The sequence below is a fragment of the Phytophthora ramorum genome (genome assembly GCF_020800215.1).
Source record: "Phytophthora ramorum isolate Pr-102 chromosome Unknown Phyram_PR-102_s0003, whole genome shotgun sequence".
Classification (NCBI taxonomy): domain Eukaryota; phylum Oomycota; class Peronosporomycetes; order Peronosporales; family Peronosporaceae; genus Phytophthora; species Phytophthora ramorum.
Genome location: NW_027150649.1, coordinates 2,940,503 through 2,964,205, shown reverse-complemented (window position 1 = coordinate 2,964,205; position 23,703 = coordinate 2,940,503). Strand labels below are relative to the sequence as shown.

Sequence of the window (23,703 nt, the reverse complement as noted above, 5' to 3'; positions counted from 1 at the left end):
CAATATCTGGGCACTAAAACTCTTGAATGGTACAGGTAGGTTCTGCGATCGCTCATTTTACTCCGCCACTCACAGACTTGATCGTGGGTACAGAATGGTAGACGCGTTGGTAATTTTGTGCTTTGGTCTCGACTTTTTGGTCCAGAAAGGCATCACCGGAGAGCTCCACTCCAGCGCAGCTACAGAGCTCTTTTGCTGCTATTTGGCATCTTGGCTGCGAGAAAGAAGACGATCATGGCGAGTGAAGACGACGGGAAGTCGTTCGACATTTTCGACTGCGAAAGCGACTTCAGCCGAGACTGCTACGCCTCGATGCACACGCCCCCATCATACTCGGTGCCTCGCGAAGACTTTCTACCTCCGACAAGCAACTGGACCGTCCTATCGTCGCTGCATCAATCGGCCATCCTAGGCGAGCAAAAGGCCAAAATGCCGCTGCTGATCCGTGTTCGTGGCTCACGTGTACTGGCTGGAGCTGCTGCGTTCGTGGCGGCGCTGATGCTACTGGTCGGGATTTTTATGAACGGGGTCTCAGTTGGTTCTCGCGACTCGGTGGCGTCGGTGAACGATCTCAACGAGTACAACTTCTATACAGGCACAGTGGCAGCCATGCTGGCTAAACCGTTCGAGATGGCGCTCGCTGTTTTTGTGCCAGTGCTGAGTCTTGTGCTGTCGCCCCGGAACAGCTTGCAGAACGGCTCTGTGGCATGGAGGGCTCTGCTTTTCTGTTCCCAAGGAACGCTTGTGGCGCTGCTTACAGGAGTTTTTAGTACTCTCAATGTGCAGCAGCTGGACCCACTGGTAGTGCCAGTGATCGTCGCCTCCGACTTGTCGTCCTCCCCGACTGTGTCCGGATCGACCTCGGTGGCCAACGATGTGGCGTTTTCGCTACGACAGACGGATGATACGCTGCTACGCACTGCGATCCTTCCAGTATACGTAAAAGCGACTGCGAGTCTCTGTCAGGGTCGTGGCGGGTGGCCGAACATTGCGACAACCTACGCTTTCTTCGCGAACGACTGGCTGGTAGATCTGCTACCGGAAGGCTGTGAGGCTTCGCTTTTACTGAATACGAGACTTGGTGAAGAAGTGTCCACTACCAGCGGCAGTGGGAACGGAACGATCTCCGACTGGTCTTCGGATAATGATTTGAGTGCCGGATTCAATGCGAGCCTGTCGGCTAATCTCCTGTTGTACGCGATGTTCTTCTCACAAACACTGCTGGCATGGAACGGACTCTCGTATCTGGTAAACAGCTCGTTGGCACAATTCCAAGATGAGATCAGTTTGTGGCGAGGTATGGACGGCGTCACCGAGTCCGATTTCAAGGTTGCGGCGAGCACAATGCTGCGGAGGACACTCGATGAACAATCTTCGCGACTGGGACTGGCATTTGACACAGCCTCAACCTCCTTCAACGCGTCACACACAGCGCTATCTGCAGACATTGTCTTTGATGCTGTCACGATCGAGATTCCATTCGACGAGCATGCTGTCGCTAACAATGGGTCTGCTTCAACATCAGCCTCGGGATCGAGCAGATCGCTGCTTCACAACTTCAACTCCGTTACCGACTGCGGTGAGTCAGCATGCTTGATTCCACCACCAGGGCGGTCATTTTCAGCGACGGCAATGCTGGGGGATACCAGCTACACGCAATGGAACGTCGAGCCCCAGATTCAAGCCTTTGCCGCTTGTATTTTCGAGGGCGGCACGGAGTTCCTGACGGCAGATTACTTGCACGGTGCCAGCTGCACCCGTCGCTCCACGACGTCGTTCTTGGTCTACAGTTTCGCGCGCCGGGTGGTTGCCGACGACTTGACAGTCGACTCGTCGAGTTCAAGCAGTAGTTCTTCCCGCGTCGTCACGGTGACGAACTTGCAACGCACCCACACGATCACGCTGGGACGGTTGTCCTGGCGCACCAAAGATCTCGCCGCATCGTTCAACGCGACGTGTGGCGTCGGCGACGGTGGTAGCTCGTGCTCGGGCATCAGCTTCCCACTGACCAACGGCAATTCATCGGCATCCCCAGCCAGGCACCTGATCGTTGGTGAGAGCCACCTTCCGATTCAGTCTCTGGGCGAGTTCGACGGCCTGTACTCGCGGTGGACACCTCTAGCGATGGTGACGACACCCAGCGACATGCAAGGAGATCTGCTCTTCCAACGCAACGTGCGCAACCAGTGGCAGGAGGATCTCGACGGCCTTTGCTCAACAGGCGTGGACGTGTTCGCGACCCAAGTGGAGCAGAACCGCTGGTACATGAGCTACGGACTGCAAGAGTCCTATACGGCGGCGCTCTTCCTGCTCTTCCAGAACGCAGTGGTGCGGGAGGAGCAGCGCAGCGTCGACGGGTCTCGGACGCTCGACTTCGCTGGCAGCAGCGCGCGCGTGACTCTGGAAGCACGGATCCCGCTCCCGTCGGCGCTGATTTCCATCGTGGGCTGTGTGATGGTGCTGACTGGTGCGTTGTGCATTGCAGCTGCCGGCCGCCGCAAAGGAGGCGTGATCCAGCGCGACGTGGGCGTGGAAGACGTCGCCAAGGTGCTGCTAGTCAACGGTCGCTTCCCTAGGCTCTTTCTGGACTGCACGCTGGACGACCGCTCACTGTACACGTTCCGCATTAATGCGCTCGTGCTGCATCAAGAGCGCAGCAACTCAATTGCGGGAACTGAGAGCATCCGGTACCCACATCTGGCAGCTTGACTGTAGGTTACAGTCTGTAACACCAATCAGTTCATGTACCCCAGTTACATTTTATGGTTACCCTTTTGTTCGCCATCACATTTTTCATTTCATTTTTCAATGGGCAAGAAGCGAGTTGATCGAGGCCCGCCGCGCAAGGGCAAGGGCGCGCCGGCCCGCGGGGAGGAGGAGAGCGAGACGAGCTACCGACGCCGCGCGTTCCCCGTGACGCTTCGCATGTGGGACTTCCAGCAGTGCGACTCGAAGCGCTGCACGGGGCGCAAGCTCTGCCGCCTGGGCTACATCAAGAGCATGAAGCCCGGCGCCCACTTCCGCGGCCTCGTGCTGTCCCCCGCAGGCGAACACATCGTGTCTCCGGCGGACAGAGGTCTTGTGGAGGGCACGGGCGTCTCGGCGATCGACTGCAGCTGGGCCAGGGTGCAGGAGCTGCCCTACAAGCAGCTGCGCTCGGGCGTGCACCGCCTGTTGCCGTTCCTCGTGGCCGCCAACTCGGTCAACTACGGACGGCCGCACAAATTGTCGTGCGCAGAAGCGATCGCGGCCACGCTCTACATTGTGGGGCTCAAGCAGGAGGCGGTGCAGCTCATGGAGGAATTCTCGTGGGGCGCCGAGTTCCTCAAGATCAACGCCGACTGTCTAGAGGCCTACGCGGCCTGTGAGAGCAGCGAGCAAGTGGTGGAGGCGCAGGTAAGGAGGCAGTTTGCGGTTGTTTCCAAGGATGGGAGGTTAGTGCTGACGCTTTCCTGGTGGTGATGGTAGAATGCCTACTTGGCGGCCTGTCAGACTGAGAACGAGCAGCGGCTGCACCGCATGATGTTGCCGAGTCTGGAGAGTGATGAAGAGGAGGAGGAGGAAGAGGAAGAGGACGTGCAACTTGATCGCTTTGGCAACATCATCCCTCGCGAAAAACCATCGGAGGAAGAAGCTGGAGAGGAGGCTGGAGAGCCGACCAAGGAGCAACAGCTGTACAAGAGCAAGACGTACGCGTACCAGAGCGAGGAAGCAGACTCTGACGAAGAAGTGGCCAAGTTGACCAAGAACCTCCACGTTGCTGCTGACTCAGTAAAGAAGACGCAGGAGATGCGCGAAGACTTGAGAACTGCGCGTGGCCTTGACGGAGAGAGGGAGGCGTACGCCTTCTCCTCTATGGAGGACGTCCACCAGCAGCAGGTTGCAACTGTGTGTCTTGAGAGGACAGCGGTGGCTGTATCTGGAGACGCAGTGCTGCAGCTGCCAGAGTCGGTGTTCCACCAGTGGGCGAAGGATGCAGAGACGAAGCCAACGGAAGACGACACGGAAGCTTAGATTGCGGTGACACCAGTGTGACTTCTGTCCGCTGTCTTACGATCATTGATGCAGCAAAGCTGGGCTAAAACGTAGCCTGCTCACTGTTCTGGTAAGCTTAGATATATCTCGACATGCATGTATTCAGGAAGCTTCGCGTTCAACTATTTTATGGTGGCCTATGTGACCGACTAGCTTTCGATAGGCGTATACGGCTTGAAGAAGTCCTTACCCAGCCAGTAGCGAGTGGCTTTCGTGTAAAGCGCCTTACCCTTCTCGAAGCTCGCAGCGTCGTTCACGTCACCAGTGCCCTTGTACTTGGCCAGTGCAGGGTACGGGTACACGGGGCGCGTTACCGTCGTCGCTGCTGATCCCGACGAAGAAGCTTCCACCTGCAAGCTGCGTTTTGTGGTCAAACCAGCAGGAGGACCACCCGATCCTGACCCGGACTTGGCCCATTGGCCAAACTTGCTATTGCCAGTGTTGGTTGGCGTGCTCGTTTCAACGGAGTCAGGCGCAGTGCCCGACTCCACCCACTCCAGCATGGGAGTCACCAGATCGATGGCCGACGGACCTTCACCATTTCCGCAGTGATACACACCGGGAAGGAGGTACAGGCGCTCGAACTCGTTCAGTACGTTCTTGCCCATGTGCGACTGCAGAGCTTCGTGGTAGGCGATGGTCGTGCGCGGCGAGATGTGCGGGTCAGCCCAACCGTGCCATAGAATAAGCTTGCCCCCAGCCTTGTGAAACTTGGAGAGGTCCGAGCTCACGGCGTCGAGCAGAGGGTGACGCGATCGCAGCAGGTTAATGGTGGATTTGGCGAAGTCAAAGTCGCTCAGAGTGTAGTTGTCGCCTGGGTACTCGTCAAAGATGAGGTACTTAATGGCCGCCAGCGCAGTGTTGGTACTCATGATCTCGCCAGTGTACGAGTCCGACACGAAGACCCCGGACCAAGCCAGCTCCGAGCCGTACTGCTCTTCTCCAACCGTCAGGTGCTTGCCGCTACCAGCGTCCACAGGCCCAGTGTAAAACTTTGTCACGGCTTTCACCTCCGCTGAGGTCAAGCATGTCGAGTTGTCCGTCGTGTCAGCAGCGCACTTAATCGTCGACGGGTCAAAGTTGCAGAGTCTGGGATCCGACAACAAACCGTCTTCGATGCCGTCTAGAGAATCACAAGCCTTCACGACAGCTTCGTGAAGGATTGAAGCGCGGTCAGCGATGACCACACGGTTTCCGTCGTCATCAGTGTTGCTACGAGCAAGCCAACCGTGGTGGAAGCTGTTCTGGAACGTGAAGAGCATGGCGGGTGCACCAGCAATGATTCCATCAAAGTCGTTCGGGTACCGGATTGCCTCCATTACAGCCTCGCGACCACCATCGGAGCAGCCGTTGAAGTACGAGTACGCCACCTCCTGGCCGTAAAAGGCCTTGATCAGCTTCTTCGCAGTCTGGGCTGTCTGGTGAACGGCCAAGTACGCGAAAGCTTTTCGCTTCTCCTCGTCAAGACCGAACTCTCCATCGTTCCCGCCGGCCATGTCGGTGGACGCCAGCACGAACTCGCCATTGCTCACTTCAGCGGACCCATCAGCTGCACCGGGCTGAATATTAATGTTGCCGCACAGTCCGCCGCATCCGACTTGCATGTAGCGCTGCGTCCAGTTCGCCACAGGGAGCATGACCTGCCAGCCGACAGCAGGCGGGTACTCACCTGTGACGGAGCAGTAGGTGATGCCATCGCTGTCGGTCTCTTCGGCAGCGGTGATGTTGCTGCCAGTGCCGCCAATCTCGGTGAGATCGACAGCGAGCAAATCCGAACAAGCCGCGACTGGTTCCACTGGTGCAAGGCTGACGGCAGAATCCGACTGCTGAACGGGAGATGAAGATGTCTGCTCGGTCTCCTTGGAGGCGGAAGCTGACGCCACAGTAGTTTTCGAGCTGAGGTCGGTCTTGAAGTCAACCGCCGCTGCTAGGGCCAGCGTAACGGCAGCTAGCACGAGCGAGACAGCAGGGCCGCGGTAGAGCTTCATCGTGGTGGCTCCTCCGCTTGGTTGCGCTCGAGGTGGCAGGTTGAGGAATGGCTCTGGCGCATAGCGCGTGGGGACTCTGCGAACAGCGCTGCGATGGCTGGTGCATCATGCATCATGTCTTGCTGTCCGCAAATCCCAGAGCAGCGCGTTTACGGGACAGAGCCTCGCCTTCCTGTCCACTTTTGCCGGTCGCATCATCCTTCGGCTTGGACGATTATCCCCAACAGTCGATGGTTTAAGCTTAAAAGCTTCCCCACGAGCATCTGGTGCCCGTGTTCATCACCTCAAATGCTGAGGATGTCCAAGTCCGAAGTGTCCACCGCCACATGCTACAACTGAATATCTTCGCCAGGCTGACTTGCAGATTGCAAGTTGATGAGTTGAACGAGAAAAGCTGGTCATCATTGCTCACGAGAAAAGCCAGGAACCTGGTCTCCCAGAATAAGCTTACATGTACCATTATCTCGTTCGACACCCAGTCCGCGACTGCAGCTACGCGGCTTTCGCTTTGCGCTTTTGCAGAGGCAGCAGAACGCTGGTCTGCGCCTTGTACTCTTGGTAGGCCTTGGTGTCCCCCCAGCGCTCTTCTGCTTGCTGCTCCAGCAGTGGAACCCCCGACACGAAGAGGAGCAGAAACGCCACGAACGCCGGACTTACAGCAGCCCAGCATTGCAGCGCCGTGCTGGGAAGTGTGTGCACGCCCACACAAAACACACCGAGCCACATCATGATCTCTCCGCAGTAGTTCGGGTGACGGCTATAGTACCACAACCCGCTCTGGATGAACTTCCCCTGGTTGGCTTCGTCGCGACGAAACTGCGTCTTCTGGTAGTCGGCTGTGACCTCCATCACGTAGCCCACGACCCAAAGGGAGACGCCAGCGACATCCAGAGGAGACACTGGCAGGCTGTGGACACCATGCTTGATCGTGAGCAGCACCGGCAGCACTGTGAGCAACACCCAGAGCCCCTGGATGCTCCAGACCCCGAGGAACCGTAGCGGGTTCGCTCGGATCTCCTTGAAGCGCTTGTCCTCGCCGCACTCGCTGATCCGTAGGAACAGGAACGCGCCGAGCCGCACGCACCAGAGCCACACGAGCGCCGTGAGTAGCGACGTTCTCCAGGACGCGGGCCCGTTGGTCGTGTAGGCTAAGAGCGACACCAGCGCGTACGTGACTGATCCAGTGAGGTCGAAGAAGCGCTCGTCCTGCTTGGGGATGGCGTACAGCAGAGCTGACAGCCACTGGACGCCCACGCTTACAGCAGCGTAGAGATGCAGACCCGTATAGTGGGCCACGACTGCCACCAGCGAGAGGGCGATCACCGATCCAGCGACGTTGCGCAGGAACCCCATGGCTGCGTTGATTCGGAAGTGGCGATCAATTGAGTGGCGAGTCAGAGGGGGTGAAACACAGGATCATATTTTAGCCTTGATTTCGGCGATTTGAAGGCACATGACATCCATTATACAGCTTGTGTCATTAGTCTCGGATTGGTGTGTCAAACACCACAATAGCTCTTCAATCGCAGCATGCCGGACGACGCAGTGCTGCTCGAGTCGGCGGCGTCCGAGTCCGCGAGCTTCGACGCCTACGCATGGGTGGAGGAGGCGCTGTCGTATCGCTCGGGGGATGCGTCGGCCCTCGCCCCGCTGGTGCCTCAGCTGGCGCTGCGCTCGCAGACGCTGGCCCAGTCGCTACACGCGTCACTGCAGCACGTGTCGCTGTCGGCTCCCGCACTGCAGACGCGTCTCCAGGGGCTGCAGCAGGCCGCCACACCCCTCGCCAGACGACTGGACGCTGTGCACGAGGCCTGCGTCTCCTCCGCCTCCTCCGCCTCCTCCGGCCACGATCTGCGCCACCTCGTGACACTGCACGAGGCCAAGCGCCGACTGCAGAGCTGCTCGCAGGCGCTCGTGGAGGCCGCGAAGTGGGGACGCAATGTCCGAGCGTGTTTCGCCGCAGTAGAGGATCCGACGCTGCTGTCTCAGGCGATGAAGATCAAGAGCAGGACGGACAACGACGCACACGACTTGGCCGACCGAGTGCGCGAGATGCAGATGAGTCTGGACGTGCTCAAGGACCTGCCAGGAGCCTGGGACCGCAAACAGACCATGGAGAGGCTCTGCGCCCAGATTGAGGCGGCGGTGCAGCCCCGACTCGCCACAAAGCTCCGAGAGGACGACCTGGGGGACGTCGCGCCTCTGAGATGGTGCCTGGATGTGCTTGACAGCGTGGACCGAGCTCATCTGTTGAGAGAGGAGTTCTGTCGGTCACGACCTGCTCACGTGCATCGCGTGTGGTACGCTTTCAGTGACGAGATGCAGGCGGAGATGGACGATACGGATCACGGAAGGGAGAACGCCTTTGCCAATTGGCTAGACACCTTCTACGGAGACGTGCTGCGGATGTTACAACGCGAGAGCCGCAATGCACAAGAGCTCTTTGGCTCGAATATGCTGGTTACTGTACTGCTTGCGCTTCTGCACAACACGCTCGAGCCGCTTACCAAGTCATTCCGCGACCGCCTTGTGCCCTCGGGATTGGCCTTTCGTCTTGACTGGATGCTGAGCTGTTTCCATGCAACATGCATATTTGCTGGTCAGCTGGTGCAGCTCTTCCGGTCACTGGAAAATGAACGTGGCCTGACTTTGGCGGGAAACAATGATACGGCTGCGAGGGCTGAAGGGATTTTACGCGTTGTTTTCGAGCCGTATCGGCTATACTTCACAGAGTACACGCGCTTTACTAGCGAGGCGCTTACAGATGCGTTGCTCCGTCTTGTGCCCATGTTTAACGAGAAAAGGAATGAAGATCTGAGTGGAGAAGGGTATGAAGAGGCAGACCAAGACGCAGTAGATGCGGTGCCGCTCGAGGATTTCTCCCAGCGCCTCGAAGAAGCATCGGAAGCAGCATGGGCACTTGTAGACGAGAGTCTGCACCAGTGCTACGAGTTCACAGGTGGAGCTGCATTCCCTGAAGCTGTGGAAGCCGTTGGTGCTGCTGTGCAGCAGTTCACGCTGGCCTTGAGCGCGACAATGCCAGCCATTCGCAGGTACTGTAAAGCAGAGCCTACCTCTCGGTCTGACGGGACAACTGGAGGATCATTGGTAGCTTCACCTGATTGGAGCCAATTCCATGCATCCCTCGCACTCCTGAAGTCATGTGGCACTCTGGAAACCCAACTCTGTGCTGTCGATGGTCGGATACGCGTGCGGATGCGCGAACAACTGGCCCAGTTTTTCGGTGAGACGTCGGGATCTTCGTCGCCGAGGGGCCATCGCAAGAAAAGCCACGATGGCATGAGCATCACACTGGCGGACCTCGTAGACCCGACGAAGCTCGTTGCAGCGGTGTCGAAGGCGTGGCTTCATGACGAGGACCCAACTCGCCAGTCACAGTTTCATCTGTTCGAAATGGAGTTGCTGGATCACTTCACAGGGTTGTCAGGTTTTGATACTACGGTATCTCGCTACCCTACGGCAACGGTACGCTCGTTTACTCTGTCGTTTAACCACGTTATGTATGGAGGGCTAGTTACTGATCAGGAAATGTGTACCGTTGCAAATCGAGGTAGCTACTGGACGAAGCTCAACGCGCCGTGCGTTCATGGACGAAGGAAGCGCAGCTTTTTACATACGATACAGTGTTTCTACCCATCGCGCGTGTATTGGAGACACTGCCTGTGAACGAGGTACGCCACAGTCACGCAGTCTAATTTGCGTCGAGTTTTAGCGAAAGTGCTAATGTGTTGTGGCTTGTAGAATTGGCGCAAGGTGCCAGACCCAGCCCTGGGAGATTTGCCGACCTTCAGCATGCTTCCTCAAGATTACATTACCATGGTAGCCGACCTCTTGCTGTCACTTCTGCCGCAACTTGAGCCGTTCGCAGAGAGCAGCAGTCTCGCGAACACGTTTGTAGCTTCACGAGGTGCGCAGGAAGTCTGTGTGCAAGCGGAGTGGACTCGTCTCGGTCAAATTCTCCACTTGGCGCCACCTGAACTTGCGGCGTGTCAGCGGATTTTTGGCTCGGAGGGCAAGCCTGCATCTTCTGAACCAGCGCCAACGGCGACGGAGTTTGTCGATTTGTGGACTGCAGCGGTGGCTAGCGGTACGCTAGCTGCCTTCCTGCGCACCGTGTGCTCCATTTCAGTGCTATCAGAAATGGGTGCACAGCAACTGGCTGCGGACCTGGGATACTTCCACAACGTGCTGAGTGCCGTGGGTGGAGAGGGCAATTTCATCGTGGATGACCTGCGTCGCGCACTGGAGATGGACCTGCAGGTGCATATCCAGCACGTGGAAGAGCTACGGACTGATCACGACAATCCAGAGAATCAGGCGCTCGCCAAAATCAATGACTGCGTAGCCGCCATGCGCCAACGCGCACTAGAACCGCCTCGACGAGTATCTGCCGCCAGTGCTGGCTCAGCGGCACCCTCGCAGTTGTACTAGCCGTTCCGAGAGCGTGGTTGCGCTCCAAGTGAGGTGTCTAAAACGGGTGATGCAGAAAAATAGTTCTGCGTCAAAGTGATCAACCGGGTCGGGCTTCCTTGTTGTCGCGCTTTTTCTCTTTGTTGGGACGTCTGTAGTTGCTTGCGTTGCCGATGGCCTCCATCTACTTCTGCTACAACGAGCTACTTCGTCAAAGTGCAGACCAAGCAGTCGCGAACCGTAAAGACCTCGCTAGGCAAGGCTACTCTGAGGACGACTGCCAGCAAAAAGAAGCAGTATCAAGACGATCCACGGAGAAGCAAGGAGAGAGCAGCAACCGGGCAGAAAAATACAAGCCGAAGGAGAACCAGGCTGAGGACTGCGCGTTGAGGATGCCATTCACGAAGCAAGCAGATGTCGAAGCCACACTTGCAGCACTTCAGCCGCGCATGAACCGACTTGTTTATCTTCAGCCGTCTGCAGCGCCGAACCTGGACGTTCTTGCGCGATCTCTCGGCCCCAAGCTGTAGCCTTGTCAACCGAGTACTTATCACTAAGAAAAGACAATCTCTACAGCATGCACAATTGAATACTCGGCGTACAATGAGGTGGCACTTATGTCCTGTCGTTGCTGGAGCCGCTACTCAATGACTTGGACGAGAAGAATCGACGCTGGCGAAGCAGCACCTGCCACATTTTGTCTAGTGACGTTTGGCGCGACAAGGGTCTGCCATCACCTGCAGCGTTGGCAGCTCTACTGACACCGCCCCGGGAACTGTTTGCTCCAGGGTCTGCAACAACGTCCTCGTCGTCACTGTTCATGTTGTTGCCTCCCATCTCCAGGCTGGCAAGACGCATGAAGCAGTCAGCGCTAGGACGTTCCTGTTGTCCTTCCTCGTCTAGCATGAGCTGGTTGCCATGCGTGGACAAGAATGACGGCCGCGCTTCCTCTTCTTCCGCCTCCACCTCGAGCGTGTCTCTCTTCACACACCCTAGACTGCTTCGCGTTCCGTCCAGGCTCGTCAGCGTGCTCGCCCCACTCTGCGGCCCGTTTCCTGCTTCAACCTGGTTGTTCCCTTCTGCCAACACATTGGAGGTCGAACTAGTCGACAGCGACGGCCGGCACGCGACAGCAGCCACTTCTTCAGCATAGCGCGCGTTGAACAGGTCGTGCTGCATGAGCATGTCGGCGCTCCAACTCACTGCAGGAGCCACTCCTCCATTCAGCCACGGGTGCACCACCACCTCTTCAATGCTCATGGCAGCATCAGGGTTCTTCTCCAACAGGCGACGCAGCAGATCCTTGGCTGCTCGACTCAGCAGCGAACCTCCCTCAGGGAACGTCAAGTTGTCCTGCAGCACGTGCTGCTCAATGTCCACCACGTTGTCGTCCCCACCACTGAACGGGAAGCAGCCGCACAGCATCACGTAGAGCGTGACACCCAGCGCCCAGACGTCGAGTTGCTGGGCCTCTCTCCAGTTGGTCGCCAGTCGTCCGCCTTGGTCCTCCTGCGTCCACTTGCGTCCATCCTTGCGTCTCAACAGAAAAGGCGGCAGGAACTTGATGTGGTGCACGTCGTCCCACAGGAAGCCCCTGGTCCTGGGGCGACAGCGCAGCGTCAGCGACCGCCACGGGGCCGCGCGTCCAAAGGCGGCGAGCAGCACGCGCGCGTCCGGCTCGTCGTCGCTGAACAGCAAGTGCTCAGGCCTCACTTCTCCGTGAATGACGCCCCGCTCGTGTAGAAACTGCAGCCCCTGGGCCGCCTGCTGTAGCACGCGGCTGGCGTCTCTCTCCGAGCGAAGTTTCGGCAGCACGTCGCCGCCCCGTGCGAGCTCGAAGGCCAACTCGACGCGGTCACCCACAGCCTTCACCTCGTATAGTGTCAGCAGATTCTGGTGATCGCGCGACAGCTGCAGCACGCGCACTTCCTGGCGCAGACGTCTGCGCGTGGCGCGTTGGCGCAGCAGCCGCCGGTCCAGCACTTTGAGTGCCACGAGCTCCTGTGTGAGGCGGTGACGGGCCGTGTAGAGCCCCGGACGAGGCCCCGACTGGGACACACATCGAGACGAAGACGACAGAGGCCGCAGATCCACCCAGTTGCTCGCAGGAGCCACGTCCGAGAGGCGGCACGAGCAGCCAGCACATGCGCCGAACCACAGCATGGCGGTCAATAAAGCCGGTCGATTGTGACAGTCTGTAGTTTTCGGAATTAGTAGGGACTAGGAGCATGTTGAAGTTGCCTTCAACTACGGACTCAGCTCGGTACCGGTATTTTTTCCTTTCACAGCCGCATGCAAGCGCAAGACGAGAATAACACTTGCGCCGACATTTCCTACCATCTTGGCGCAAGCTTCACGTGCTGTACGCGATGTCTACTAGGCTGTTAGCCTTAGAGATAAGACGTTTTCAACGTTGGCGTCATAGAGCAAGGTCGTGCATATGTACAACGTACATGTAGAACGCGGATACAACTAGTACGGCAGCCACTGCATCGTGCTGGGCCGACACATCGATGATACGCGTCGCTGGATGAATGCGGCGACTTGTTGCGCTGGCACCTCATCTTGCTACCCGGACTCGGCATACTGGTCTTCATCATCCTGTTGCAATCGTTCGCTGGATGCCAACGCGAGGCCCGCGAGAATCGTCGTTATCAGCTTCAACACCATCACTATGGCGCTGAGTGCTCTTGAAGCGGGGTCGATGGTTTCCAGGAAACACATGAGTAAAAGACCTGCATCTTCGACCTCCGCAGTTCAAGCCGCGCTCGTGGGGTGTAGACTGCACTAGAAAACTCCGGTAGACAGCTCGTCTCAAACATCCACATGCATTTTTTTTAGACGAAGGAGCCCCAAAGACAAGGGTTGTACCAGTGTCTTTAGTGCAGGAACTGCGAGTTACGAAGCGCACTCACGCTACGAAAGATGAGTCATCCTACCCGGATGTCGACGAGACCACAGCATAGTCATCGTGGCTCTGATCAACGTGCTCTTCTTCAGAGGCATTACCCTCGACGCTACCATCGGCCTGCTCAACGTTGTAGTTCTCCCTGTTATCGACCTGCTCAGCCGCATTGTCGTCATGGCTGCCTTGGTAGAAGGCCTCGTGACTGTCATCGCCCTCTTCAGTATCGCAATCGTCTGAGGCAGACTCATCATGACTACCATCTCCTTCCGCAGTTGTATCGTGGTTACTGCCGGTTTCTTCAGCGAAATACTCATCGTGACTGTCGTCCATGTCGTAGGCGTCGTGACTCTCATCGGTCTCTTCAATCCCGTAGGTACCGTGGCTTCCATCGGTCTCTCCAGTGGCGTATTCCGCGTGGTTGTGTTCGACCTGGTCAGTGCCATATCTATCACTAGTCTCTTCAAACACATCGTGATCATGGTTATCGCCGGCCTCTTCACCAGCGTAAGTACTGTGGCTGTTGTCGACCTGCTCCGCCTCATCATGGGCGTCATGACTGCCTGCTATCTCTCCAGAGATGTAGTGATCGTGACTATCATCTTCTTCAGCGGTGTATTTGTCGTCATGACTGTCTTCGATCTGGTCCGTAGAAGTGGTTGAGCCGTAGTTGGTGGAGCTTCCAGTCTGCGACTGGTATGAGGTCTGCACTTCTTGCACGCCAGAGTATCCGCCGGTAGTTGTGGCAGCAGCACTCTCGGTTGGCAGGTTGAGAGTCGGGCATGGGGTGTCCACCTCGGCCTCGTTAACCACAGGGAGTGCCGGGCAGGGGGTAGTTTCCTCCGCCCCATCAGCTGATGGGAGTGCCGGGCACGGGGTGACTTCGTCTGTTCCAGATTGGTTGACACTGGAGAACATGCATCCCCACGTCGTACCCGTGACAATGGCACACTGGGCGTCGACCGGAGCGACACACTCGGAGCCAGTGTACGACGGAAGACCTGGGATGCAGGCTGCTGTAGCAACGTCACCTTTCAGCGGACAGGCCGCGCCCGCAGGAGCAACACCCGAGCCAGAGCAAATGGGCCCCCGACTGGAGTCGATGGAGTACGTGGCATCGTGCTGAACTGACACGTCGGTAGCAAAAGCAAGCTCCGCAAGTAGGGCTGCGAGGATCGTCATTGTCGTCTTCGGTACCATCACCATGGTTGTCGTAGGGATCACAGTCTTTCACTGTGAGGCGCGTACTCTCGTCGAGTTGGGAAATTCGAGAATGAAAGCCTGGACACGGCCCCCCGGAATGCGAACCGTCCCCAGACGAACGCTCTAGGGCACACGTTCGGACAGCACAATATCTGGACGTAAGTTGAAGCTGTTTGCGCTGGTGGTGTGTGGGTGAGATGTGTGTGCTGGTCAGTGAAAAATGATAAATGAGACTCTTGAATTCATTGCTGCGTGGATGAATCCAATGAAGCTCCTTCCACCCGAACTCAAGACGCTACCGTTGCGGTTGAATTGCAAGCGATTGTTAATGTACTTGTATCGGATACGCACCGGGGTTGCAGCATTAACCACATTCCCCCCTGCCGCTGGGCAGAGAATTTTAGTTCAATCTTGCCACTAATCACTAATGGAAAAATTTATCCCTTGGACGCATGGGGACTATTCCAAACTCGCATGGTCAGCTCATGCATATTGAGCTCCGAGGTCAACACGCCGAATGTGAACTGTCGATCATTCCAAAATCCATAGGAAAATATGACGACGCAAGAGGATGTTCGGGTGCCTTCTTCCAGCATCCCCCCGGATAGCCGCCAAAAGCGACTATAGCATCATTTTCCCGAGACTTTAGTGTCGGAATCCGATAAGTTTCGGTCTATCAACAGAGCGCACGCTTCCCGGTCGAATGTCGTCGTATTCAATGTGGCCTGGAGGCAATTGCTTGCGCGACCTGCAGAGCAATGTGCACTTTAAACTTCTTGAAGCCTCTCAAACAACCACTAGCCTGACGTCTCGATAGCAACTGCTCCCACTGACGATTTTGGACACCGCACAATGACCAGCAAGCGATTTCCACGCGACCCTGATACACTGAACAATAAAAAACCAGTCGGCATCCAGCCCTGCGTGGCAGCGTAGAGATAGCAACGCCTTAAGCCTCGTATGTGTCTTTGTACACTCCAACATATTGGCCAAAGTTATTGAAAGTTTCGAGACGCGATGTGAAGCGACTGGAAGAGGCGACAAGATGCAAGGCAAGATAAACTCGTTGAACCACGCAATCTTTTCATCGGTTGATAAAACACGCGTATCAATAGTCTCTCTTTCTATCGCTTTAGGACAGACACCACAACAATTTTGCTTCTTAGCAGACCCAAAGGCGTTCGACTTCTTGATCAAAGTTCTCCTTTGCGCACGACGCAGTTGAAGCAAAATGATGCGGCCAACTCCACCAAACAATCCGCGGACAGCCTTCAGCAGCAGCAACGAACAGAGTGCTGCGTTTGTGGAATGTTCGGAATCCAACATCATGTGCACCACATGAAGCGAATTTATTTGTTACTTTCGTTCAATTATTCATCATGGCGTCGCACTACGGGCGGCACCTCGAGCGGCTGCAGCGCGGTGAACACCTCGAGGGCAACGCCGTGCTAGCGCTGTGCGAGCGCGTGAAGGACCTTCTGGTGGAGGACGACAATGTGGTGCGCGTGGCGTCGCCCGTGGCCGTGTGCGGAGACATCCACGGGCAGTTTCACGACCTGCTGGAGCTCTTCAAGCTGGCGGGGCAGGCGCCGACCACAAGCTACGTCTTCCTCGGGGACTTTGTGGACCGCGGGGCCATGAGCGTCGAGACCATCTCGCTGCTGTGCGTGCTTAAGGCCTCGTACCCAGAGCGAGTGACGCTGCTGCGTGGCAACCACGAGTCGCGCCAGACAACGCAGGTCTACGGCTTCCAGATCGAGTGCATGAAGAAATACGAAGGGGACGCGCGCATCTACAAAGCCTTCATGGAGCTCTTCGACTTCTTGCCGCTGGGCGCGCTCATCGACGACAGTCTACTCTGTCTGCACGGAGGACTCAGTCCGGCGCTGCATCATCTGGACCAGCTCCGGATGCTCGACCGGTTCCAGGAGATCCCTCCCGACGGCATCTTCGCAGACATTGTGTGGTCCGACCCGGACCCCAAAACGCTGGGCTTTCACATGGTGAGATAGGAGAGAGAAGGGTGAGAATTGGAGAGAGCCTCACTGGTTGTTGTTTGCTGTAGTCGCCCCGAGGAGCTGGATACATCTTTGGAGAGGACGTGGTGGAGAAGTTCCTGCATACGAACAAGCTGCAGCACATGGCGCGTGCCCACCAGTTGTGCATGGAGGGGTACCAAGTGCTGTTTAGAGAGACCTTCTCGACGGTCTGGAGCGCCCCCAACTACTGCCACCGCTTTGGAAATATGGCCGCTGTCATGGCTGTTGATGATCACCTCGAGGTGCGTTCAGAGGTTGTATATTCCTCGCTTGCCACCGTCACCAACGTACCTTTTGCTTGCATCTGTAGCGCACCTACAAGACGTTCAAAGAGGCGGCGTCTTCGAGGAACATTGGCGTGCTGGACAGCAAGGGCACGAGCTCGGACGCCATCGACGCCGGCTACTTCACGTAAATGATCCCAGCAATAAGAACAAGTGACAGAGGAGTCGATAGATTTTGTACGGTAAGCCGAGTAATGCAGTTGACGTGGACACTTCCAGCTAGTGGTGGCGCCGCTTCTTGTCCTTGCGCGCCTTGGATCGGCGCTTGTGGTCCTTCTTGGCCTTCTCGTAGGCTGCCACAATCTGCTCCATTGTCTTTTGGTGCATCGGCTTCATCTTCGCGTTGACGCACTTCTCGATCTCCAACGCATCAAACACCACCATCGACTCCGGGTGGTTGTACAGCTGTGCATTGCCCACCATGAGGGTGAAATCACCTTCAAACTGCTCGTGTGAAGCGTAGTAATACCTGTCGAGGCGGTTTTTGACGGTAGTCAGGTCCATTGGCTCCTTCACGATCGTGTAGTAGTCCGGGTAGTCGGTCGCAGAGGGCTTTTCCAGGTACAAGTCGGAGCGTGGCCGTCCGGTAGGGTCCTTGAGTTTCATGACAGCATCGTAGACCTTGCGGTAGTAGTAGCACAGCATCTTGCGTTCGCGTCGCGAAGCATCGTCGTTAGGATTGTCAACCAAATCGTCTTCGCGAGGGTCCACATACTCCTCGTCTTCTTCACGTTTCCTTTTGCCACGATCGGACTCCTTGGGACTGATCTCTGTCGCTGGTGCTGTCTCTGGCGAGGCCGCCTTCAGTTCACTTCCATCAATTCCGTCCTCGCACATTTTCACGAACTCCGCATCGGTGAACTGGTCGCGATACGACATTTCCTTGCGCTTACGCGGTTTGCCTGCAACAGCCTCCAGATCGAAGTTCCAGCTATCTTTTTCATGCTTTCCGGTAGCGATGTCGTGTTCCATAACGTCATTGGCTTCGCGCAACCAAGCTGGAGCATCCTTCTCTGCCATTAATCGCGAGCGGGGAGTGTGCGGTACGTTGTACTGCTTGCAATAGTCTGCCCATTCCTTTGCTTCACGGACCTTGCGCTCAGCGTCAAAGCGGTGATACAAGGCAAGCTCCTCGTCCGTCAACGCCATCATCTCATTAATCTCGTCGTCCAGTAGAACATTTGACGACTCATCATCCCCATGAGCTGCGTGTGCTGCCTCTTCCTGCTCCATCTTGATGAGACTTTCCAGCATCGCACGGCGCTCTGCCTCCTTGGAGCGATTGTTGAACTTGCCGGCTTCCACAACAAGGTTGTTCATGTTCATCTTGTCAGTAGCACGCGAGAGGATCTTCTCCTCTACGGGGCTGTTTGTAACAAGCCTGAACACGCGAACTTCATTCTTTTGGCCGATACGATGCGCGCGATCCTGAGCTTGCGCGTCCATGGCAGGGTTCCAATCGCTATCGAAGATGATAACCGTATCAGCTGTGGCGAGATTGAGTCCAAGACCACCCGCGCGAGTACTCAACAGGAAAATGAAGAACGGCGAGTCCGACGCATTAAACATGAACATCCGCTGCTCACGCTCGTCAGCACTCGTAGAACCATCCAGACGGAGGTAGCGGAAGCCACGGTAGTTGAAATAGTCCTCCAGCACATGCATCAGCTGCGTCATCTGACTGAACATCAGCACGCGGTGGCCAGCAGCTTTTAGCTTCGGCAACATGCGGTCCAGCAACTCGAATTTGCCTGATGAGCGGACGATGTCAAAGTCGATCTGGTACCCGTTTGTCTGGAAGAGGTACGGGTGGTTGCACACCTTACGGAGCTGCATCAGCACGTTGGACAGACCCTTGGACGTGTACTTCGTTTTCCCCTTCTTTTTGCCTGCATCGTCAGTGGTCTCCATAAGTAGCGCGCCTCCTTCTTGGATACGTCGGTACATGATCTTCTGCCATCCAGAGAGCTCACACTTGAGTACCTTCTCCACCTTGTCAGGAAGCTGGTCGAGCACAGACGCTTTCACTCGTCGCAATAGGAAAGGACGCAGCACCTGATGCAGCCGGTTGATAATAAGCATTCGCTCTTCATCCGATAGTTCATTCGAATCACCATTACCCGAGAATTGTGCAAATGGCTTACTGAACCACTGCTCGAACGTGTCCACGGACTCGAAAATTGTCGGCAACAGAAAGTTGAGAAGAGCCCACAGCTCCGGCAGACTGTTCTGCAGCGGCGTACCTGTCAGCAGCAGTCGATTGCGCGAAGTGTACATGCTTCCCAGCGTCATGGCGAACTTACTCTGGGCATTTTTCATGCGATGGCCCTCGTCCACGATAATGTACTGCCAGTCATACTTGCGCAGCACGTGCTTGTCCTTCATGATGTACTCGTAGGTCGTCAGCAGCACGTTGAATTGGCACGATGCCATTTCTTGCTTGTGGAGCTCCTTGCGCACCTGCGGGGGGCCCTTATACACGACGATCACGAGATCGGGCGCCCACTTCTTAAACTCGTTCACCCAATTCGACAACGTCGACAGCGGGACGACAACCAGGAAAGGGCCGTGGTTGTGCTTGACCTCCGTAACGTATGTGAGCAGTGAAATGGACTGGATGGTCTTACCGAGACCCATTTCGTCAGCCAGGATACCGTTCAAATGGTTGTCATACAGAGACACCATCCACTGCAAACCTCGCAGTTGATACTCCTTCAAGTCTCCGCCAACCAGCATGAGCGGCTGGCGGGGTAGTTCGCCCTTGGATGCAATCTCCAAGTAGTTCAAGTCGTCATCCAGGTCATCAGCATTCGTATCCTTTCCACTATCGTGGTGTGCATCGTAATGTGCCGTGTACTCGTCCACAACGTGGTGCTTTCGCTTGTGCTGGCGCACCAACTGGCGAATGCTGTCCAAATAGCTGTTCGTCTGGCTCAACAGGTACGTCAGACGCTCATTCTTGGCCTCTGCCACGAGTTTACCATAGGCTTCCATATCGTTGGCCTTCAGTGCCTTAAGACGAAGCTTCTCCTGGCGATCTTCTTCGCGCTCGGCCTTGGATGCCCGCTGGTCGATTAGGCCCTTGACGGCCTTTGCCGACTTGCTGACCTGTGCCTTGACATTCTTGTGGTACGCGAAGAACTCGCGTGAGTGGTTAAGGATAGCCTTCAGGTACATTTGGTGGTCAGCACGGCGCTTCTTCTCCATGGCCACGGACTTCTTGCGCTTCTCGCGCTCGTCGCTCTGCAGCTCCACCCTTGAAACCGGACGCCGACGTCGGAACGACTTGCGGTCGACCGCGGACGGTTCCCCCAGCAGCGCGAGTCGCGTCGTGTGGGTCTTGGCCACATGACGCCGCAGCTTCTGCTGCAACAAGACACAGCGCAGGTCCCGCAGTGTGCGGTGCTCATTCTCATCCAGTTCCCCTGTGTGGCTCTCGAGCTTGTCCAAACTGGACGTCAAGAACTGCTGCAGCGTGTGCATGTAGCGCATCTTGAGCGCCACGTCGTTCATGCCCAGCCACGAGGTGCAGACGTTGAAGGGCCCAAAGGCCAAGTTGCCCTTGCTCTCGACGCCGATGAGGTCTCCGTCTAGATAATTTGGACCAATGAAGAGCAAGTTGCGGGCTGCGCGCGTCCACTTGGGGGTCATGAGCTCCATTGTGGGAGGGTCCATAGCCGTAGGTCCCGTCGTTATCAAGTCTGACGGGTCCACACTGAGTTGCTTGGCCTGGGCGATGGCCGAGTCCATCGAGTGGCACAACGCCTTGTATGCGCGGATCTGGTTGTGCAGATACTCAAGCTGCTTGTCCGAGAAGAGCGCGGTCTTGTGCTGCAGGAACGGGTTAGCAGCCACGTCCAGGGGCTGCGTCTGAGGCATCTGAGTCTGCATCTGAGTCTGCATCTGATTCTGCGTCTGACGGTGGTGCTGCTGGTATTGACGCAGCAACGCCACGATCTGCTGGTACTTGGGGTGGTGCTTCTGGCCCGCGCGCTGCATGCGCAGGGCCGCGTCCATGAGCTTCTTCACGTCGGCAGGCGTGAGCGTCACGCGCGACGCCGCGGACGTCGACTCCATGAGCACCAGATGATCGATCAGGAGGGCGCGTTCTGTTAGTGGCGGATGGTAACTTGGTTTCACTATGGAAGTAGCCTACCCCTATGTGGTGTAGAGAACATCAGTTGGTGTACAAACACAGAAAGACAAGTATGAAGGCTGCTGGTTGCTTCTTCATCATCATGCTGTCTGTCTAACTGATTGCTCTGTCGTCTTTGAGAAAGCGAGCCGCCCACCATAATCTAAGAGAACGACGCGCGGTCGAACACGTGCAGCGGGAGCGACTTGGTCATAAGCCGGAAGTACGCCAGCTGTGAGTCCGTGGGTTTGTCTGTGGGGATCCATACACACTTGTTAGGGTACTTTACACACACAACAGAGACACACATGTAACAGCCAGACGCACCGTGCAGGAAGCTGACTTGGTTGTAGTACGACACGACGGTGGACAGCTCCTCGGACGTATACGGGCGCATGGTGGAGCGGATCTTGCGGTAGTCCACCTGCTGCTTGAAGTGCACCTTCGTGGGGAAGTTCTCCGTCACGGCGGCAACGAAAAGACCGTTCTTCAGCTTACGCGACTCGTCGTAGCCCTTGGCACCAATGTCCTTCAGGGCGGCGATCACCGAAATGTCATCGGCCGCCACGTCCTTGCCCTCGTAGCCGAAGACGGTCTTCTGGAACCACGTGTTGTAGTCGTCAATGGCGATCAGCACGGGGAACTCTGTGGTCTGCGCCAGCTCCTCCTTCAGGTCACACACGGCCTGACACGCGATCTCCTCATCGCGAACACCGCCCACAACCACATCACGCAGCGTTAGCGCAGCATCCTTGTAGTCGGCGGCGTTCTTGGGCTTGGACTCGTTCTTGTCCGTGGGGTAGTAGCGGTCGGCGTACTTGCCACGCAGCGGGATCGATCGCAGCTGCTCGCCGTGGCAGTGCAGGAACTTCTGCAGCAGGTCGACGCCGTATACATCGATGTCGAACTTGCCCTCCTGGTAGGGCGACAGCATCACGTATGGTGCCTCGTGGATCCAAGAGCGCGGGTTGGGGATGTAGAGCACCACCCAGTTGCTCTCGCGCGCATACTGTACGATCTGATGCATCGCAAAGGACTTGCCCGTGCCGCGCTCTCCATCAATGAGGTAGGCGCCAATGGCGTCGGTCTTGGCCGTCTCCCAGTCTGCACAGCACACAAAAAAGATGCCGCGTCAGTCCACCCAGCCATTGGTTCTGCAGGAGCAAAGGCAGCAGCAACGCACCCTTCATGACAGAGATGATCTGCAGCGTGTTGTCGCGCAGCATAATGTGGCGGTGGCCCACGAGGTCGAACGTGTCGTCCATGCGGCGGCCCACGCCTTCGGGGAAGAGCTGGTCCTGCTGTTCCTTGGCGAACGAAAAGAACTTGAGACGGTGCGCAGCCGTGGCCTGGTCCAGAGCGACGCAAACAATTGTTAGTGCATCTCGTGCGTCGTCTATTGGCTGCAGAAGCCGATTTTTCTACCTGCGAGATCGGTACGCCCGCCAGGTTGCCCAGGTCCTCCTCCGAGATCTCCTCCGTCGGCTCTGCGGCTGCAACGACGGGAGGGACCTCCGTGGACAACGCACGCAGCGTCGAGTTCTGCAGGCAGCGCACAGGCAGGCGCTTGGTCAGCACGCGCATAGCCATCATGGTGTCTTGGGGGCGTCGATATGCTCGATATGTGGCTAGCAACGTCTGGCATACAATTTCCTAGTCACTTAATTCCTACCTAACCCATCCAATGACAATACGGAGACGAATTAAGCTTACGTTTTAGATGAATTTGATGTACACTTGGTGTATGGACGCGAAACGACGCGAGCCGAAAACGGACTGCAACATCGAGCTGCACTCGAATAGACAGAGCCCTGGCAATGGGGGCAGCGGCGTCAACTGCACGGGAAAATCTAGGCACCGTGGCAGCTATAGACGGCGATGCGGGCGCTCCACTCCCCTGCAAACTTAACGACGACCAGGTAGCGACGTTCACGAGCAGCTCCAACTTCACGGCGGACGAGGTCGTCGCTCTGCACGTGCACTACGACCTCATCAGCTCTGCGAAGCGGGACGACGGACTTATCGACCGCAGCGAGTTCCAGACGGCGCTGGGCTTCACGGTCAAGGAGTCGCTGTACGTGGACCGCATCTTCCAGCTCTTCGACACCAACGACGACAACTTTATCAGTTTCAACGAGTTCCTGCAGAGCGTGTCCGTGCTGTCGTCCAAGGGCAGCACAGCCGAGAAGATCAAATGTGCGTCTTCTACTTGCCTTCGTTGGTTGAGTTTCATGGCGTCTGAGGTTTTGACGTTGTTGTGGTACATATACCTGTGGTGCAGTCTCCTTCGACATTCTAGACTTTGATCGCGATGGAAAGCTGTCAACACAAGAACTGCTGAGCATGCTGGAGGCGTGCATCCAGGAGAACAGCATCAACATCCCCGCCGATTTCCTCGCAACCATCGTGGCCAAAACGATGGAGGACGTGGACCTCGACAAGGACGGCTTCATCAGCTTCGACGAGTTCCGAGTCATGACGGAGGCGAATCTGCAGATGCTCAATCACGTGACCTTCAATGTGTCTGCCATTATCGCAGAGTATATGCCCGCGCTACGTGTGTTAGTCGCAGGAAGAAGTTAGCCGGCTGATCTCCAAGGGCTATCTTAACTATCATGCTTGATACTTTGTTTGCTTTGGCAGCGGCTGCAAGCTCGTTTTGGCCAGTTGTCAGTTGTCAGCC

The 23,703-nt window shown here is 56.6% G+C and overlaps 12 protein-coding genes across 12 annotated transcripts; 6 read left to right on the top strand and 6 right to left on the bottom strand.

Moving 5' to 3' along the window:
- Window positions 1-234: 234 nt before the first annotated feature.
- On the top strand, window positions 235-2,709 carry KRP23_4057 (uncharacterized protein; the record flags this gene model as incomplete). The annotated part of the gene is made up of 1 exon (XM_067888977.1): window positions 235-2,709. One exon carries the CDS (start codon window positions 235-237, stop codon window positions 2,707-2,709), a length of 2,475 nt encoding a protein of 824 aa, XP_067748175.1.
- A 99-nt stretch (window positions 2,710-2,808) lies between these two features.
- KRP23_4056 (18S rRNA aminocarboxypropyltransferase) lies at window positions 2,809-4,014 on the top strand (the record flags this gene model as incomplete). Its single annotated transcript, XM_067888976.1, has 2 exons — window positions 2,809-3,396; window positions 3,469-4,014. The coding sequence occupies 2 exons, from the start codon at window positions 2,809-2,811 to the stop codon at window positions 4,012-4,014; spliced, it is 1,134 nt and encodes a 377-aa protein (XP_067748174.1).
- A 170-nt stretch (window positions 4,015-4,184) lies between these two features.
- KRP23_4055 (Mono(2-hydroxyethyl) terephthalate hydrolase) lies at window positions 4,185-6,023 on the bottom strand (the record flags this gene model as incomplete). Its single annotated transcript, XM_067888974.1, has 1 exon — window positions 4,185-6,023. The coding sequence occupies one exon, from the start codon at window positions 6,021-6,023 to the stop codon at window positions 4,185-4,187; it is 1,839 nt and encodes a 612-aa protein (XP_067748173.1).
- Window positions 6,024-6,515: 492 nt separating this feature from the next.
- On the bottom strand, window positions 6,516-7,376 carry KRP23_4054 (uncharacterized protein; the record flags this gene model as incomplete). The annotated part of the gene is made up of 1 exon (XM_067888973.1): window positions 6,516-7,376. The coding sequence occupies one exon, from the start codon at window positions 7,374-7,376 to the stop codon at window positions 6,516-6,518; it is 861 nt and encodes a 286-aa protein (XP_067748172.1).
- Window positions 7,377-7,553: 177 nt separating this feature from the next.
- Window positions 7,554-10,475, top strand: KRP23_4053 (Conserved oligomeric Golgi complex subunit 7; the record flags this gene model as incomplete). The annotated part of the gene is made up of 3 exons (XM_067888972.1): window positions 7,554-9,509; window positions 9,599-9,715; window positions 9,786-10,475. The coding sequence occupies 3 exons, from the start codon at window positions 7,554-7,556 to the stop codon at window positions 10,473-10,475; spliced, it is 2,763 nt and encodes a 920-aa protein (XP_067748171.1).
- A 152-nt stretch (window positions 10,476-10,627) lies between these two features.
- Window positions 10,628-10,984, top strand: KRP23_4052 (uncharacterized protein; the record flags this gene model as incomplete). The annotated part of the gene is made up of 1 exon (XM_067888971.1): window positions 10,628-10,984. The coding sequence occupies one exon, from the start codon at window positions 10,628-10,630 to the stop codon at window positions 10,982-10,984; it is 357 nt and encodes a 118-aa protein (XP_067748170.1).
- An 85-nt stretch (window positions 10,985-11,069) lies between these two features.
- On the bottom strand, window positions 11,070-12,617 carry KRP23_4051 (putative myosin light chain kinase; the record flags this gene model as incomplete). The annotated part of the gene is made up of 1 exon (XM_067888970.1): window positions 11,070-12,617. One exon carries the CDS (start codon window positions 12,615-12,617, stop codon window positions 11,070-11,072), a length of 1,548 nt encoding a protein of 515 aa, XP_067748169.1.
- A 772-nt stretch (window positions 12,618-13,389) lies between these two features.
- On the bottom strand, window positions 13,390-14,565 carry KRP23_4050 (uncharacterized protein; the record flags this gene model as incomplete). Its single annotated transcript, XM_067888969.1, has 1 exon — window positions 13,390-14,565. The coding sequence occupies one exon, from the start codon at window positions 14,563-14,565 to the stop codon at window positions 13,390-13,392; it is 1,176 nt and encodes a 391-aa protein (XP_067748168.1).
- Window positions 14,566-15,941: 1,376 nt separating this feature from the next.
- KRP23_4049 (Protein phosphatase 2A catalytic subunit B) lies at window positions 15,942-17,016 on the top strand (the record flags this gene model as incomplete). Its single annotated transcript, XM_067888968.1, has 3 exons — window positions 15,942-16,565; window positions 16,628-16,843; window positions 16,912-17,016. 3 exons carry the CDS (start codon window positions 15,942-15,944, stop codon window positions 17,014-17,016), a joined length of 945 nt encoding a protein of 314 aa, XP_067748167.1.
- An 88-nt stretch (window positions 17,017-17,104) lies between these two features.
- On the bottom strand, window positions 17,105-20,962 carry KRP23_4048 (Chromatin structure-remodeling complex subunit snf21; the record flags this gene model as incomplete). The annotated part of the gene is made up of 1 exon (XM_067888967.1): window positions 17,105-20,962. One exon carries the CDS (start codon window positions 20,960-20,962, stop codon window positions 17,105-17,107), a length of 3,858 nt encoding a protein of 1,285 aa, XP_067748166.1.
- Window positions 20,963-21,183: 221 nt separating this feature from the next.
- Window positions 21,184-22,613, bottom strand: KRP23_4047 (28S ribosomal protein S29, mitochondrial; the record flags this gene model as incomplete). Its single annotated transcript, XM_067888966.1, has 4 exons — window positions 21,184-21,272; window positions 21,348-22,124; window positions 22,204-22,369; window positions 22,446-22,613. 4 exons carry the CDS (start codon window positions 22,611-22,613, stop codon window positions 21,184-21,186), a joined length of 1,200 nt encoding a protein of 399 aa, XP_067748165.1.
- Window positions 22,614-22,837: 224 nt separating this feature from the next.
- KRP23_4046 (Calcineurin B-like protein 2) lies at window positions 22,838-23,603 on the top strand (the record flags this gene model as incomplete). Its single annotated transcript, XM_067888965.1, has 2 exons — window positions 22,838-23,216; window positions 23,302-23,603. The coding sequence occupies 2 exons, from the start codon at window positions 22,838-22,840 to the stop codon at window positions 23,601-23,603; spliced, it is 681 nt and encodes a 226-aa protein (XP_067748164.1).
- Between the last annotated feature and the right edge of the window lie 100 nt (window positions 23,604-23,703).